Source organism: Trachypithecus francoisi, unplaced genomic scaffold, assembly GCF_009764315.1.
Source record: "Trachypithecus francoisi isolate TF-2019V2 unplaced genomic scaffold, Tfra_2.0 Contig01579, whole genome shotgun sequence".
NCBI classification, from domain to species: domain Eukaryota; kingdom Metazoa; phylum Chordata; class Mammalia; order Primates; family Cercopithecidae; genus Trachypithecus; species Trachypithecus francoisi.
The window spans coordinates 11,499,551-11,514,728 of NW_022681442.1; the positions used below are offsets into that span (position 1 = coordinate 11,499,551).

Sequence of the window (15,178 nt, forward strand, 5' to 3'; positions counted from 1 at the left end):
GTAAGAGAAACCAAGTATAAAAGAATACATAACTGTTCATTCTACTTATATGAATTTTTTTTTTTTTTTTTTTGAGACGGAGTCTCGCTCTGCCGCCCAGGCTGGAGTGCTGTGGCCAGATCTCAGCTCACTGCAAGCTCCGCCTCCCGGGTTCACGCCATTCTCCTGCCTCAGCCTCCCGAGTAGCTGGGACTACAGGCGCCCGCCACCTCGCCCAGCTAATTTTTTGTATTTTTTAGTAGAGACGGGGTTTCACCGTGTTAGCCAGGATGGTCTCGATCTCCTGACCTCGTGATCCACCCGTCTCGGCCTCCCAAAGTGCTGGGATTACAGGCTTGAGCCACCGTGCCCGGCCTATGAATTTTTTAAATAGGTAAACTATTCCATATTGAAGGAAATCAGAAGAGCGGTTCTGTGGTGGGAGGAGTTAACTAGAAAGAAGCATGAGGGAGCTACCTGAGCTCTCTCATGAAATAGAAATGAACACAAAACATAGAAATGAACACAGAAATGTTCAATTTCTTGTTTTAGGCAGTGATGATGCAAGTGCATGCAATCGTGAAAACTTACCCTACTGCACACTTACAATTTAGGCATTTCAGCACAGTGGCTCATGCCTGTAATCCCAGCACTTTGGGAGGCTGAGGTGGGTGGGATCACTTGAGCTCAGGGGTTCAAGACCAACCTGAGCAATATGGCAAGACGCCATCTCTAAAAAATTACAGAAAAATTAGCTGGGCACGTGGTGCATGCCTGAAGTCCCAGCTACTCAGGAGGATGAGGTGGGAGGATTGCTTGAACCCAGAAGGTGGAGGTTGCAGCGAGCCATGTGTGCGCCATTGCACTCCAGCATGAGTGACAGTGTGAGACCCTGTCTCAAAAAATAATAAATAATTTTTTAAAAGATCTATGCGTTTCCATAAATGAACAAAAGCTTTGGGGCATCTACATAAAAGGTGTTATCTCAGCTGGGCGCAGTGCCTCACGCCTGTAATCCTAGCACTTTGGGAGGCTGAGGCGGGTGGATCATTTGAGGTCAGGAATTTGAGACCAGCCTGACCAACATGGCAAAACCCCGTCTCTACTAAAAATACAAAAAAGTTACCCGGGCATGGTGGCATGCACCTGTAATCCCAGCTACTCGGGAGACTGAGGCAAGAGACTTGCTTGAAACTGGGAGGCGGAGGTTGCAGTGAGCCAAGATCCACCACTGCATTCCAGCCTGAGCGACAGAGCAGGACAAAAAAAAAAAAAAAGGTGTTATCTCTATAATGAGAGAAAAGTCATTCACACTGGTTTGTAGTTTGCCCTGAATACAGCAGCAACAGTAACACAGGAGAAATTTAAACAGTTGGGTGGGAGAGGGAGTTGTTTACTTCCCAATAACACAAGTTAGGCTGTGAATGACTGAGTGTTAGTCTCTGTTTAAACAGCTATTAACAGTGCCTAAACAACACAGCTGGCCAAAATGATTTATCTACTATTGAATTCCAAACACCAGGAAATCAGGAAAGTAAGTCTAACTGGTTAATTGAAAAGGTAATCTATAAAAAAGAAAACTCTTAGCGAGCTTGTAACTGTTTCCTCCATTAGTGTTTTAGAAGGCTAGGTTATCTCTGCCCTTTGGAGGCAATACAAAATTAAGCCTAAAATCCGAAATAAGGAACATTTTCAGGGTTTCTCACTTCTGAGTGCTTTCTCACTCAGGAGTGCCTCCCGTTAAATTCATAAAACATTCTAAATTGCTGAGAGCTGTCTGAGGAAATCAGAAACTGTCCTGTTGCCAAGAGTTGTTTTGTTCAAAATTTTGCAATAATTTTTAAACTGTGAACCAACAGTGTTTAAAAGTGAACCAACATAGGCTGGGCGTGGTGGCTCACTCCTATAATCCCAGCACTTTGGGAGGCCAAGGCAGGTGGATCACCTGAGGTCAGGAGTTTGAGACCAGCCTGGCCAACATGGTGAAACTCCACCTTTACTAAAAATAAAAAAATTAGCTGGGCGTGGTGGCAGGTGCCTATAATCCCAGCTAGTTGGGAGGCTGAATCAGGAGAATCACTTGAACCTGGGAGGCAGAGGTTGCAGTGAGCCAAGATAATGCCACTGCACTCCAGCCTGGGAGACAAAGTGAGACTCCCTCTCAAAAAAAAAAAAAAAACACTGAACCAACATATACATACTTGACTATCAATATTCCCAACACTAGAAACAATTCCTTTTCAAATGAAAATTACTAAGATGCTTTAAAAAGAAAAAAAAGTGCACAGTCACAAATATCACAAATATTTGATCTCCTTATTATAAAATAATCGCTAATTTTGGTCCCATTATTTCAGTTACAGTAAATCAACAGGACACACCATATTACTTTTGTATTGATCTAGTAGCACCTTGTTATCTGTAAAGCAATCAATGGCAACTCAGCTGAGAAAGTTTCATGGTTCATCCAAAGGCAATTACCTTTTAATTTAAAAAATAATGTCACTCTATAGATTTTTGCTCATTTCAAAACATTCTTATAAATGCCATAATTTATATATCTAAGCAACTGCAGTCCATAAACCAGTCTCCTACAAATTCTTCAAGAACTATAGAATCCTTTTCTACTTTTTTCCCTTTCATTACAGAATAAATTAAGAACATGGTATAGGGCCTGAATACAAAGCTTCTCATTTCTTGTTTTTGTTTTCGCTTTTTTTTTTTTTTTTTACAGGCTTTGCTTCACTGATGTATAAACATGTATACACAGAGACAAGCAATTTTATGTATGGAGCATGCAGCCTGTATACAGGAACAACACTGACACACTTGAGTCCTAGTCTCAGTTTGACTACTTGGCTCATCAGAGACAGATGCCTGGGAATCTACTCACAGGGATGCTGTGAGGCTCACATGAGATGAAAAGCTCTTTGTAAACTGGAATTACAGAACAATTCAACATATAAGAAAAATGACACGAAAGATACCTCTTAACTAATAACCTTTCTCAGCACTTAATCAAATACTGCTTGTCTATGTCTAAAACGTCTTTTGAGTTGCTCCCTTCCTCTCCACCTGCTACCTTATACCCTATCATCTCTCTTTCAGTCATGGTACAATTACAATTACTACTGTGTAAGATTGCAGCCACCTCCACTTCACACCTTTCCAACTTCATCTGTGCACTGTGACCAAGTAAACTCTCTACAACCCAAAAGTTCAAATTAAAATTTAGACTACACAGATGATTTGGTGCTAAATCATAACTTGTGATAGAATAAGCAGGTCAGTATTTTGTAATGTTTGTTTAAAAACATCATGACTTTCACGGCCATAAGAACATGTTTGAGAACCACTCCCTTACAAGACAAAATCCAAGCCCTCACACCTGCCATTTGGACCTTTGGAACCCTCTGCCCTTCCCAGTTTCCAGCTTCCCTGATGCTACAGGAAAACAACATGCCAGCTTCCAGAAGGCCATCTCCCCTAATCTTACCCCTCCTTCAAGCTCAAGCACCATCACCTTGGGGAAGTCTTCTCTCACCAACCCCATGCTTGTTTCAACAAGCCAGAACCGCCACCTCCCATCTGCCTCAGGACAGAACACACAGCGGCTATTATGGGGCTGGCATGTTGTCGTTTGAGCTCAACCCGCTCCCCCTAACTAGATAGCACACTCTTGGTTAATCTCCGGCTCCCAAGAATGGAACACAGTGCCTGACTTAAAAGAGGCAGCTATTCAATAAAATGCTGAAAGACTCAATTCCTTAAGCTAACTAAAAAAAAAAAATCAGTCCTATGACTTTATAGTCATTTTCCATATAAAGAAATGACGTAGGTTAAGTTCCAAATAGGTAGTAAAATAATAGAACCATAGAAATTCAAAAGATGGAAGGATCATCCAAGAGCATGTTAACAACAATAAAAACAAGACAGCCACCCTGTCATCTAATTTTTCTAATTAGAAAACCTCTGTAAAATTAATTTGATCAATAAATTAAAATTAATAAAACGTATATTTTTCCAGTTGTTCTAGTTTTAAATGCTTTTTAGTTGTTGCCTTGTTTTGTATTGTTAAAAATTTTTGCTGTTGAGTGTTTAATGAGACTTTAGTGTGTATGTTTTGCCTCATCTCTTTAGATGATAAGGACTGGGAAGAAAGTACGCTATTACTTGGTGCTAAGCTTTGCATGCATTATTTCATCCTTACTCCAACCCTATGAGGAAGGTATTATTACTTCCATTTTAGAAATGAAGAAAACAAAGGATGAGAAAAATTAAGAAAATCACTCATGCTCAGAAGGCTCAGGCGGGAGGATAGCTTGAGCCCAGAAGTTTGAGACCAGCAGTGGGAAACACAGCAAGATCCCATCTCAAAATAAACAAACAAATAAAACCAAATAAAAATTGCTCATTAATATGCAATTAATGAATGGTTGAGCTGAGAATTTATTTGTCAGAACTTAACCAGTTTTTGCACCAGGAAAACCTTAAATATCCATTTTAAAACTGAAAGCCCTTCATCCTAGGAACTTAGTCCCAGGAAAACCCGGCTGGTCACTTAGCCTAATGTGGACTTAAGCCCAACACTGACTGACTCCTAAGTCTGGGTTTCCATCAGCTCCCTTACTGTGCCCTAGGTAGGGAGCAAACTAGCTTACCTAACCATAGCAGTATCAAAATTTTCTACAATATAAACAAGCTGGTCACACCACGAGTTTTAGTTTTGCTTGAGTCAGAGGTGAACTTTACCAGTTTGGCTGCTTTATGTTCTACAAAGTTAGCTATCTTCTTTCTGGGTCCAAGGGGTATCCCCATTTCCTTCAGGTCATCAACTGTACACATAAGCTTTAAAAGGAAACAGACAAGCACATTAATCAATCTAGTGATAGAACTGAAATGAGAATATGAAAATTATAAAGAAACCACATCATCTAAAGCAATCTAAGAGCCACTCAACTTTTTAAAAGTTAATTATTTCGTATTTAAATCATGCACTGGTTTAGGTTATAAAATCTTAGGCCTCCACACCTAAATCATTCTATTAATTAACAGAAAATACATGTTATACAAAATTCCAAAGCTATATATAGTCAAGCATACGATGAAATATCTTCCTTCCACTGCTGTCCCAACCATACAATTCTCCTTTCAGCAGCAACTGTGGAAATTCGCTCTTTGAAGAGATGTCTTACGTATGCATAGTACCCCTACGTGTTTTTTTCTGTGTGTGTGGTCTACTATGCAGACAGTACTGAACTTTGCTCTCTTCATGTAAATGTATCTCAGAGACAGGTATCTCTGACACTGCTTCATTCATTCAACAGCTGTAGTGTACTCCATTATGTGGATGTACCATAAATGATTTCACTAGCACACTACTCCTCAACACCAATGGTGTCTCTAATGTTCTGTTATATTGCAAACACTGCTGTGAGTATCCTTGTAGATATTCTTGTGTGAATACTTCTCTATAGGAAATATTCCTGGCAATGAAATTGATGAAGCAAAGGGTAATTTTTATATTCTTAAAGATATTGCCAAACTGCCCTCCAAAGAATCTGTACCAATTTAGAGTCTGAACAACAATATATCACAATGCCTACTTCCCTTCATCCTGGCCACACAGCGTATTATCAAACGTCCTATTTTTTCAAACTGGTAAGTTAAAAAAAAATCCCATTGTACTTTCAATTTCCATTTCTCTTATGAGTTTTCACATGCTAAGAAACCATTTGCTATTTCCTTTTCTGCAAATCACATTTATATTCTTTGCCTATTTACGTATCACACTGATGTGATGGTCTTTTGTAACTGATTTGTAGAAGCTTTGAATATTAATGAAGTAAGCCCTCTGCCTATAATGTGTGTTGCAAATGTATCATTGGCCTTTAGATGTTGTTTATGGTGTCTACTGTTACACAATTTTTTTCTTTGATGGCTTCTGGATTTTGCATCATACTCAGAAAAGCCTTTCAGATTATAAAAAATAATCTTCTGTGTTTTTCAATTTTTTAAACCATTTCAGTCTTTGTCTACTCTGGAATATATTTTGATACAAAAGTGTTTATTCTTAATTTTCAATCTACACACAAGAAAAACAATTTCAAACAAAGTGAAGCAAACTATGATCAGTACCAGAGATTCCATATCAATCTTTTCCTTTTCAAAAGTGCTAAAGTATTCAGAGAGGCTAAGTGCTTCCAGAGTTTCTTGCAAAGTTAGGACTTCTTCATTTTCAACATCAAGGTCACATGACTCATCCAAAGTCAGCTTTGGCTCCTCAGGTAACTTTAAAAAAAAGTATGAAAAAATTACAAGCTCAGAAAAACTCCCATATAACAACTCCTTATCTATGAAAAATCTGAAACAATTTTGCTCTATAGACAAATCATAATTTTAGGTACAGTACTTTGCCATTCAAAGTTTGAATGTTCTGGCCAGGACCAGTGGCTCACGCCTGTAATCCCAGCACTCTGGGAGGCTGAGACAGGCACATCACCTGAGGTCAGGAGTTGAAGACCAGCCTGGCCAACATGGTGAAACCCCGTCTCTACCAAAAACACAAAAATTAGCCAGACATGGTGGCAGGCACCTGTAATCCCAGCTACTTGGGAGGCTGAGGCAGGAGAATCGCTTCAATCCGACAGGCAGAGGTTGCAGTGAGCTGAGACACCATTGCACTCTAGCCTGAGTGACAAGAGTGAAACTCTGCCTCAAAAAAAAAAAATTTGAATATTCTGAAAAGTATATAAATTTAATAAATCACTCATGTCTCCATTTCCTATAATTTACATTTTTAAAAATCATAAACTTTCATATTTAAATTTATAATCCATAAAGAAGAGTGAGAAACTCAAATAATGAGCTATATGATTCCATTCCATTTCTAAACCTCGGTGTACTTTAATATGTAAAACCAGTTTCAGGGCTGGACACCGCAACTATTTTATTTGGGCCTATAACTGTACTCTGAATTTGGGGATTCTCTGAAGAGTTATTGATCCCAGCACTTTGGGAGGCCAAGGCAGGAGGATCGCTTGAGGCCAGGAGGGAACTCAAGACTAGCCCAAGCAACCAAGCAAGGCTTCGTTAAAACAAACAAACAAACAAACAAACAAACGTTTCAGGAAACAGTTCAGACTTTTGAAAACTGTTCAGCTCCATAGACTCTAAATCAAAATGTTAATTGGCCATGTACAGACATACCTGCTTTTCCTGAAAATGTAGCTGCTTCACAACTCCATTAGCAACAGCAAGAGGTCCAGGGCACTTTGATAAATTCAAATCTTTTTGATTAGACAGGATGTCAAACAAGATTAAAGAACCTAAGAAAAAGAAACATTTTGCCTTATAATGTAGTAGGTGCTTTTATAACACTAAACTCATTTTTCAATGTCTATAGTCAAAAGTCATACAGAAGTTACATGTTACTCAAGACCTGATCATTAATAATTTTATTTTATCAAACAGCAGAATAAATTAAAATACGTAGCATTCCCTAGGTAATACTAGAGATGAATATAGAAAAGGCAGAATCTAAACTCAAAGCATTCATTTCTACCCTTTCTGAAACTTAAAATCTATAATTCTTAATTTTGCACTAACAATATCACCTATATTGAAAGCAGTTATAACTCAACAAAAATTGTATTTAAATGTGAATATTTGACAGTTTTACCTAAACTGTGACCAGCAACAGAGACACCTCCTTTGAAGTCTGGGTTCCGACTCATAAAGAGTGCATGCAGACGGTTTATCTCCATTCCTACTTTTTCCACAATTGTCTGACAGTAGGTGGGGCTGTTATAAAATAAAATATCTAGCAAAGTTTCATTGGTAAAGTGACGAAATCGACCAATACTTGGCAAAGTGATTTTCTTAATATTCCTGTTTAAAAAGAAAAATACAGCACATTCAGTCAGCATCTACCTTAAATTTACAGATTTTTTAAAGTTTAGATTTTTGACTCCTGAAAATACACTAAGAAAACCCCACAGACTAAATATTGAGTTCTTTCTGTAGACAGTCACTATAAATAAATCAAGATAGGCCAGATGCAGTGGCTCACATCTGCAATCCCAGCACTTTGGGAGGCCAAGATGGGTGGATCACTTGAGGTCAGGAGTTCAAAACCAACCAAGCCAACATGGTGAAAGCCCGTCTTTACTAAAAATACACAAATTAGCCAAGTGTGGTGGCGTACACCTGTAATCCCAGCTACTCAGGAGGGTGAGGCAGGAGAACTGCTTGAACCTGAAAGACAGAGGTTGCAGTGAGCCGAGACTGTACCACTGCACTCCAGTCTGGGCAACAGAGCAAGATTCCATCTCAAAAAAAATTTTTTTTGTAATCAAAAGTTAGCCACATGTCGTAGCACGCACCTGTAGACCCAGCTGTTTGGGAGGCTGAAGAATGAGTATCGCTTGAACCCAGGAGGTGGAGGTTGCAGTGAGCCGAGATTGTGCCACCACACTCCAGCCTGGGCGACAGAGCGAGACTCCACCTCGAAAAAAAATTAAAAATATAAAAATAAAGCCAAAAAAATGTGTGCTGCCATATGTGGTGGCTCATGCCTGTAATCCTAGCACTTTGAGAGGCTAGGGCAGGAGGATCGCTTGAGCTCAGGAGATCAAGACCAGCTTGAGCAACACAGTGAGACCCCATGTCTACAAAAAGTTTAAAAATTAGCCAGGCAAGGCGGCTTGTGCCTGTAGTCCCAGCTACTTAGGAGACTGAGGTGGGAGGACCCCTTGAGCCCAGGAGGCCAAGGCTACAGTGAGCCATGATCATGCCAGTGTGCTCCAGAGCCTGGGTGAGAGTGAGATGTCTCAAAAATAATTTCTTTTTTTTTTTTTTTAAGCTATTTGTGCCTATAACTATACTATGAATTGTGGGATTATCTGAAGAGTCAGCTGCTATATAAGTCATATGCAAAGATTTCTATTTTATTTTTAAAGAGGGAAGATTACTCCTCCATTTTTCTTCCAGTTAACTGCAAATCTGGACACCTGACAAAACTTGTGGGTCAAAAGGACTAAAGAGAATATCAAACAGAAAAAACAGGGCGACATGGAATGAAAAATCTTTCCAAAGTTGAGAATGACCGAAATGAAATTTAGGAATACACACAAAGAAAACACCCTTACAACAGGGCCTAACATAGATAAAATGCTGTTGTGGAAATAGTTTTATTAAACTATGGACCCTGAAACATTATGGCGTTCACTAAAATCTAGACAGGTGCCAGCATAACTATTACCTGTATTTATGATTCTCAGTTGGGAGCATTCAAAATTGAGCAGAGTATTTTTAATTGTCACAGTGCCTGGTGAGCACTGCTAGTACTGAGTGGTCTTCACACTAAGGAAGTTAAGTGGTCTGCACTGTGACAGCAAAGAATTGTCCCGACAAGAGCATCTCCAATGAGAAACAACGTTCTGAATCTGTGGCTCTCAGTCAGGGGTGATTTTTACCCTCCAGGGCATATCTGGCAATTTCTGGAGACATTTTTGGTTGGGTGGAAAGGCCATTGGGCATCTTACTATATAAAGGACAGCCCCCTGTCTAAACCGCTACAGATTAAAATTGTATTTTAAAACCAGCTAAAATTTCTTAGATTCTCTTAAATATTTACAAGAGGAATGCACACACACAGAGAGAAAAGTAGTGTGCAAACTTTACAGCCAATATTTAATCATGTCAGAAGTACACAATTTTAAAAAACACTGATTGAAGCTACAATAAACTATTTCATATTATGGTTTAAATTTTCAATTTCTATTTGACTAATTTGAAAAACAAATTATCAAAATCCACAAACCTGTCAACACCTGTGGCGTCCCCACCCAAAGAACTATGCCAATGAACTGGAAGAAACTCCACTCTGCTTATTTTCCCGTCATCTAAAGATTTCTTGAAATGTGTCTGCAGCAATTTGAGAGAAACCACCCTAAAATCATCCACTTCAAAAAAAAAAACAAAGAAAATAAATTAAATTCTCCTAGCTTGATAGCTAGTCAGCAGTTACTTCAAACATGCCAGTATTTTTAATAACATAAAGATACATTTTTTTTTAAGAAAAAAATGAGGATAAGAGAATTAGTAAAATTTTTTAAAAAGAAAGGAATAAGTAACTTTTGGGAAGCTCTTTTCAACTTTCCATCACTGCAGAAGAATAGATGCTTGGGATGAATCAGTTCAACCACCACTGCTGGGAGGAGGCAGCACGGCACCTTGGGGAAAGGCTCTGGAATCACACTGCCAGCTCCAGGTTCCAGGCCCTACTGACTGTGAGAACGGAGAGTTTCACTCACCCCCACCCCTACCTACCTCTTCACCCCCAACCCCCACTGCCCTGGGTCTCAGTTCCTCATTAGTCACAGTAGCGGAGGTAACAGTGACAGTGCCTATACCCCAAAGGTTTATCTGTGAGGGTCAAATGACAAGACATCCAAGATACTTGGCATATACCAAATATTCAATAAATACCAACTATTATTACATGGACATAAAAATAAAACTTCAAAAATTTAAGTCAACCAGGCAGATTCACGTTTCCATTAAACAACTTCTCCCAACTCACTGACTATAAATCCCTTCAATGCAGAGGTGGTCCTAGCTGCTGCAGGTGCTCAGGCAAAGGCTGTCAGCAAGATCCCTTCTAATTCCTCAGAGTCTGGGATTTTATGAGTCACATGTGTCACAAGAGCAAATCAAGTACAAATTAGTATGTCCCACTGACCATTTAAATCTCCTCTTACAGCCCCCTCAGCAAGTAGTACACAGCTGGGAACTATCCTAAAAACGAATACTCCAAAGCCCTTCTATTAGTTCTCAGATCATCCCATGAAATACAATATGCCCAACACTTACCACACTCAATAATGCTCCTAAAGCGTAAGTCACACACAGGTCCAATGCCATGCACCACGAACACCAAATGGTCAACTTGAGGCATCTCCCCTATCAAAAAAAATTTTAAACATACATAAAAGATGGCAATTTGCTTGGATTTTCCCAATGGCAATATTCTAGATATCTCTTTTGTCATCACAAACTTGCCAAAGAAATTCATGACCCTTCAAAGAGAATAAGCCGCGTTACCCCTATCAAATTAGAGGAACAGTTTGACCCTCTCGGCAAATAAAAGTGAACCAGAACAAGAGGTGAAGGCAGCAGGCTCTCTCTCTTCCCAGACGCGGTTAGCACATGATGAACAGCAGGTTTGTATCTACGGAGGCTCCACAACCTTGTGAGGCTTCACAACTCCCCAGGACACTAAGCCCCACATGGAGATTACTCAGATTTCATAGTGCAAGTATTGATTTATAATAAATATACATTTTACATACACTTCAATAAACATGAAGTATATGTAATTGTAAAAATAAAATCCATTCTTAAATAATAGTATAGAAGAAACCAAAGCATATACACTAAAGCAGGCAATGGCAAACAATGGCCCACAGGCCAAATCCTACCCACTACCTGTTTTGTTTACTTTGTTTTGTTTTTGAGACAGAGTTTCGCTCTTCTTGCCTAGGCTAGAGTACAATGGCACGATCTCAGTTCCCTGCAACCTCCGCTTCCCAGGTTCAAGCGATTCTCCTGCCTCAGCCTACCGAGTAGCTGGGACCACAGGCACCTGCCACCATGCCCGGCTAATTTTTATATGTGTATTTTTTTAGTAGAGACAGGGTTTCACCATGTTGGCCAGGCTGGTCTCGAACTCCTGACCTCAGATGATCCACTTACCTCAGCCTCCCAAAGTGCTGGGATTACAGGCATGAGCCACCAGGCCCAGCCACCTGTTTTTATAAACAAAGTTTTTGACAAAAGTGAAACCATTCAAGGAAAAACATAAAAATAAAATAAAGTTTTATGGGCTGGGTGTGGTGGCTCACGCCTGTAATTCCAGCACTTTGGGAGGCTGAGGCACATGGATCACTTGAGGTCAGGAGTTCAAAACCAGCCTGGCCAACATGGCAAAACCCTGTCTCTACTAAAAATACAAAAATTAGCCAGGCATGGTGGTGGGTGCCTGTAATCCCAGCTACTCGGGAGGGTGAGACACAAGAATCGCTTGAACCCAGTGGGTGGAAGTTGTAGTGAGCCCAGATCACACCACTACACTCTAGCCTGGGAAACAGAGTGAGACTTCATTTAAAAAAAAAAAAATAAGTTTTATGGAACATGGATATGCCCATTTGTTTACATACAGTCTTCAGTTGATTTCACATAACAATGGCAAAGCTGAGTAGCTGTAACAGAGACCATATGGCCTGCAAAGCCTATCTGCTATCTGACCCTTTACAGAAAAAGTCTGCAATCCCCGCACCAGAGTAATACAAACCAGTGGGGTGTAAAAACACAAGCTTAAAAACGTTGCCAAACCTTAGTTCCAATCAGCAAAGTGCTTCTCCACAACAAAACATATTTTAGAATCTATGCTATGTGCTTTATGTATTTTAACAGAATTTCAAATTTAAAGATAAAGATATATCTGAATGTCCTCACTCATATGTAGGAGCTAAAGAAGTTTATCTCACAGAGGTAAGGGCAGAATGATGGCTACCAGAGCCTGGGAAGGGTCATGGGGAAGTAAAGATAAAAAGAGGTCAATTAATGGGTACAACCATACAGGTATGTTGAAGGAATAACTTCTGTTAGATAGCACAGTAGGGTGACAACAGTTAAAAATAATTTATTGTATATTTCAAAATACCTAGGAGAGGCAGGATGCAGTGGCTCACACCTATAATTCCAGCACTTTGGGAAGCTGAGGTAGGTGGATGACTTGAGGCCAGGAGTGTGAGACCAGCCTGGCCAACATGGTGAAACCACATCTCTTCTAAAAATACAAAAATTAGCTGGGTGTGGTGGTACACGCCTATAATCCCAGCTACTCGGGAGGCTGAGGCAGGAGAATCGCATGAACCTGGGAGGTGGAGGCTGTCGTGAGCCAAGATCATGCCACTGCACTCCAGCCTGGGCAACAAAGTGAGACCCTGTCTGAAAAAAGAAAAGAAAAAGAAAACTACCTAGGAGAAAAGATCTGAAATGTTCCCAACACAAAGAAATGATAAATGTTTGAAGTGATGGACATACTATTTACTTCAATTTCATCATTACACGTTGTATACATTTATCAAAATATCAGGTGTACCCCATTAATATGTATAATTATTATGCATCAATTAAAAAATAAAGATACAAAAGTAATAAAATCAAAAAGAAAGATATGTCCAGGCACAGTGGCTCACGCCTATAATTTCAGCACTTTGGGAGGCCGAGGTAGGCAAACAGCTTGAGCTCAGGAGTTCGAGAAAAGCCTGGGCAACATGGCAAAACTTCATCTCTACAAAAAATAGAAATATTAGCTGGGAGTGGTAGTACACACCTTTCATCCCAGCTACTCAGGAGGCTGAAGTGGGCGGATCACTTGAGCCCAGGAGGTTGAGGCTGCAATGAGCCGTGTTCATTCACTACACAGCACTCCAGCCTGAGTGACAGAATGAGACCCTGTCTCAAAAAAAAAAAAAAAGATATGCGCCAAACTGGCTGATTTCTGCATGCCATGGCCGCTGTGGCAGGGAATTCTAATAACTGTTTCTTTCTTCATCACTCTAAAGAATTACGCTAAAATGGAGAGGACTAAAACAGACCTCAGTTCTAAACAAACTATACACACCGTCAGGAATTTCATCAAGGTTATCGTCAATTCCACGCTTTACAACCCTGGGCCTTGTCTGTCCATCTTGCGTGGTCCCCCATTCATCTGGCACTGAGGACGGCTGGAACTGAACAATAACCTTCAAGATGCAACAGAATTATGACAAAGCTCATTAACAAATTACTTTCCACTACAGGCTAAGTAGTTTAATACATAATAAGCTACACCTCAGAGTATGGAGACTTATAAATTATTAGTGCTGTTCCCCCAAAACAAACTTTAAAGGAGTCTTGCTAGTGTTCACTAACCACCAAAATCAAGCAAATCAATCTCTTTCCAATGCTTATGTTGAAAATTATACAATTAAATCAGAAGTATTACACCTTGATTTAAAAACTTATAACATAGGCCAGGTATGGTGGCTCATACCTATAATCCCAGCACCCTGAGAGGCTGAGGTGGGAGGATCACTTGAGCCCAGGAGCTCAAGACAAGCCTGAGCAAAATGGTGAGACCCCGTCTCCACAAAAAATTTAAAAATTAGCCAGGCATGGTGGTGCATGCCTGTGGTCCCAGCTTCTCAGGAGGCCAAGGCAGAAGGATCACTTGAGCCCAGTTGGTCAAGGCTGCAATAAGCTGTGTTTGCGCTACTGCACTCTGGCCTGAGCAACAGAGCAAAATCCTGTCTCGAAAAAAACCAAAAATAAACAAAAATAAAAGCTAAATAAAACTTCAGGTTTACACAAAAGAAATCAAGGACAGACCCGGTGCAGTGGCTCATGCCCGTAATCCCAACACTTTGAGAGGCCAAGGTAGGAGGACCACTTGAGCTCAAGAGTTCCAGAGCAGCCTGGGCAACCAAGTTAGAGACCCTGTCTCTACAAAAAATAATAATAATAAAATAAAATAAAAACAAAAAAAGAAATCAAGGACAAGTAACCTGCAATTGAGGAGTCTTTGTCTTATAACAACATGTAAAGCAAAATCCTTTAAATACTAAGATTCCCAATTAAAATAAAATTTCAATTTCAATGACAAAAACATAATGACAAAACCCTACCACTTTTTAGGAAATACATTCTGTTAAACCAACTGTATTAAATTCAGCCCTGTACCACATAGAAAATTTTCTTTAAAAAAAAAAAAGAATATATACTTGATGTAGTATGCAAAATATTTGTCTAAAAAAAAAAAAAAAGGTTAGCCAGGCGCGTTGGCTCACACCTGTAATCTCAGCACTCTGGGAGGCGGAGGCAGGAGGAAGGCTTGAGCCCAAGAGTTCCAGACCAGCCTGGGCAAGATAGCAAGATCCCATCTCTGCAAAAAAATCTTAAAAACTGGCCAAGCAAGGTGGTGCACACCTGTAGTCCTCGTTACTTGGGAAGCTGAGGCAGGAGGATCCCTTGAGCTCAGAGTTCAAGGATGTAGCAAGTTGTGATTGGCCACTGCACTGCAGCCTGGGTAAGAGAGTGAGACCTTGTCTCTTAAAAAAACAAAAAGATTAAGAGCAGTTACTATGTAGAG

At 39.9% G+C, this 15,178-nt stretch overlaps 1 protein-coding gene across 3 annotated transcripts in view; it reads right to left on the minus strand.

Annotated features, from left to right (window-relative positions):
• The window catches only part of SEC23IP (SEC23 interacting protein), a 50,268-nt gene that overhangs the window by 16,897 nt on the left and 18,193 nt on the right, over nt 1–15,178 (minus strand). For all 3 annotated transcript variants that reach the window (XR_004430047.1, XM_033181096.1, XM_033181089.1), the window contains exons 6-12: nt 13,673–13,793; nt 10,855–10,944; nt 9,803–9,944; nt 7,661–7,869; nt 7,189–7,307; nt 6,118–6,270; nt 4,732–4,827 (exon numbers count right to left, since the gene is read on the minus strand). Coding sequence is in view for 2 of the 3 variants with exons in the window: in XM_033181096.1 (XP_033036987.1) it covers nt 4,732–4,827; nt 6,118–6,270; nt 7,189–7,307; nt 7,661–7,869; nt 9,803–9,944; nt 10,855–10,944; nt 13,673–13,793 (930 nt within the window). In the remaining variant the exon portion in view is untranslated. The remainder of the gene's footprint in view (nt 1–4,731; nt 4,828–6,117; nt 6,271–7,188; nt 7,308–7,660; nt 7,870–9,802; nt 9,945–10,854; nt 10,945–13,672; nt 13,794–15,178) is intronic.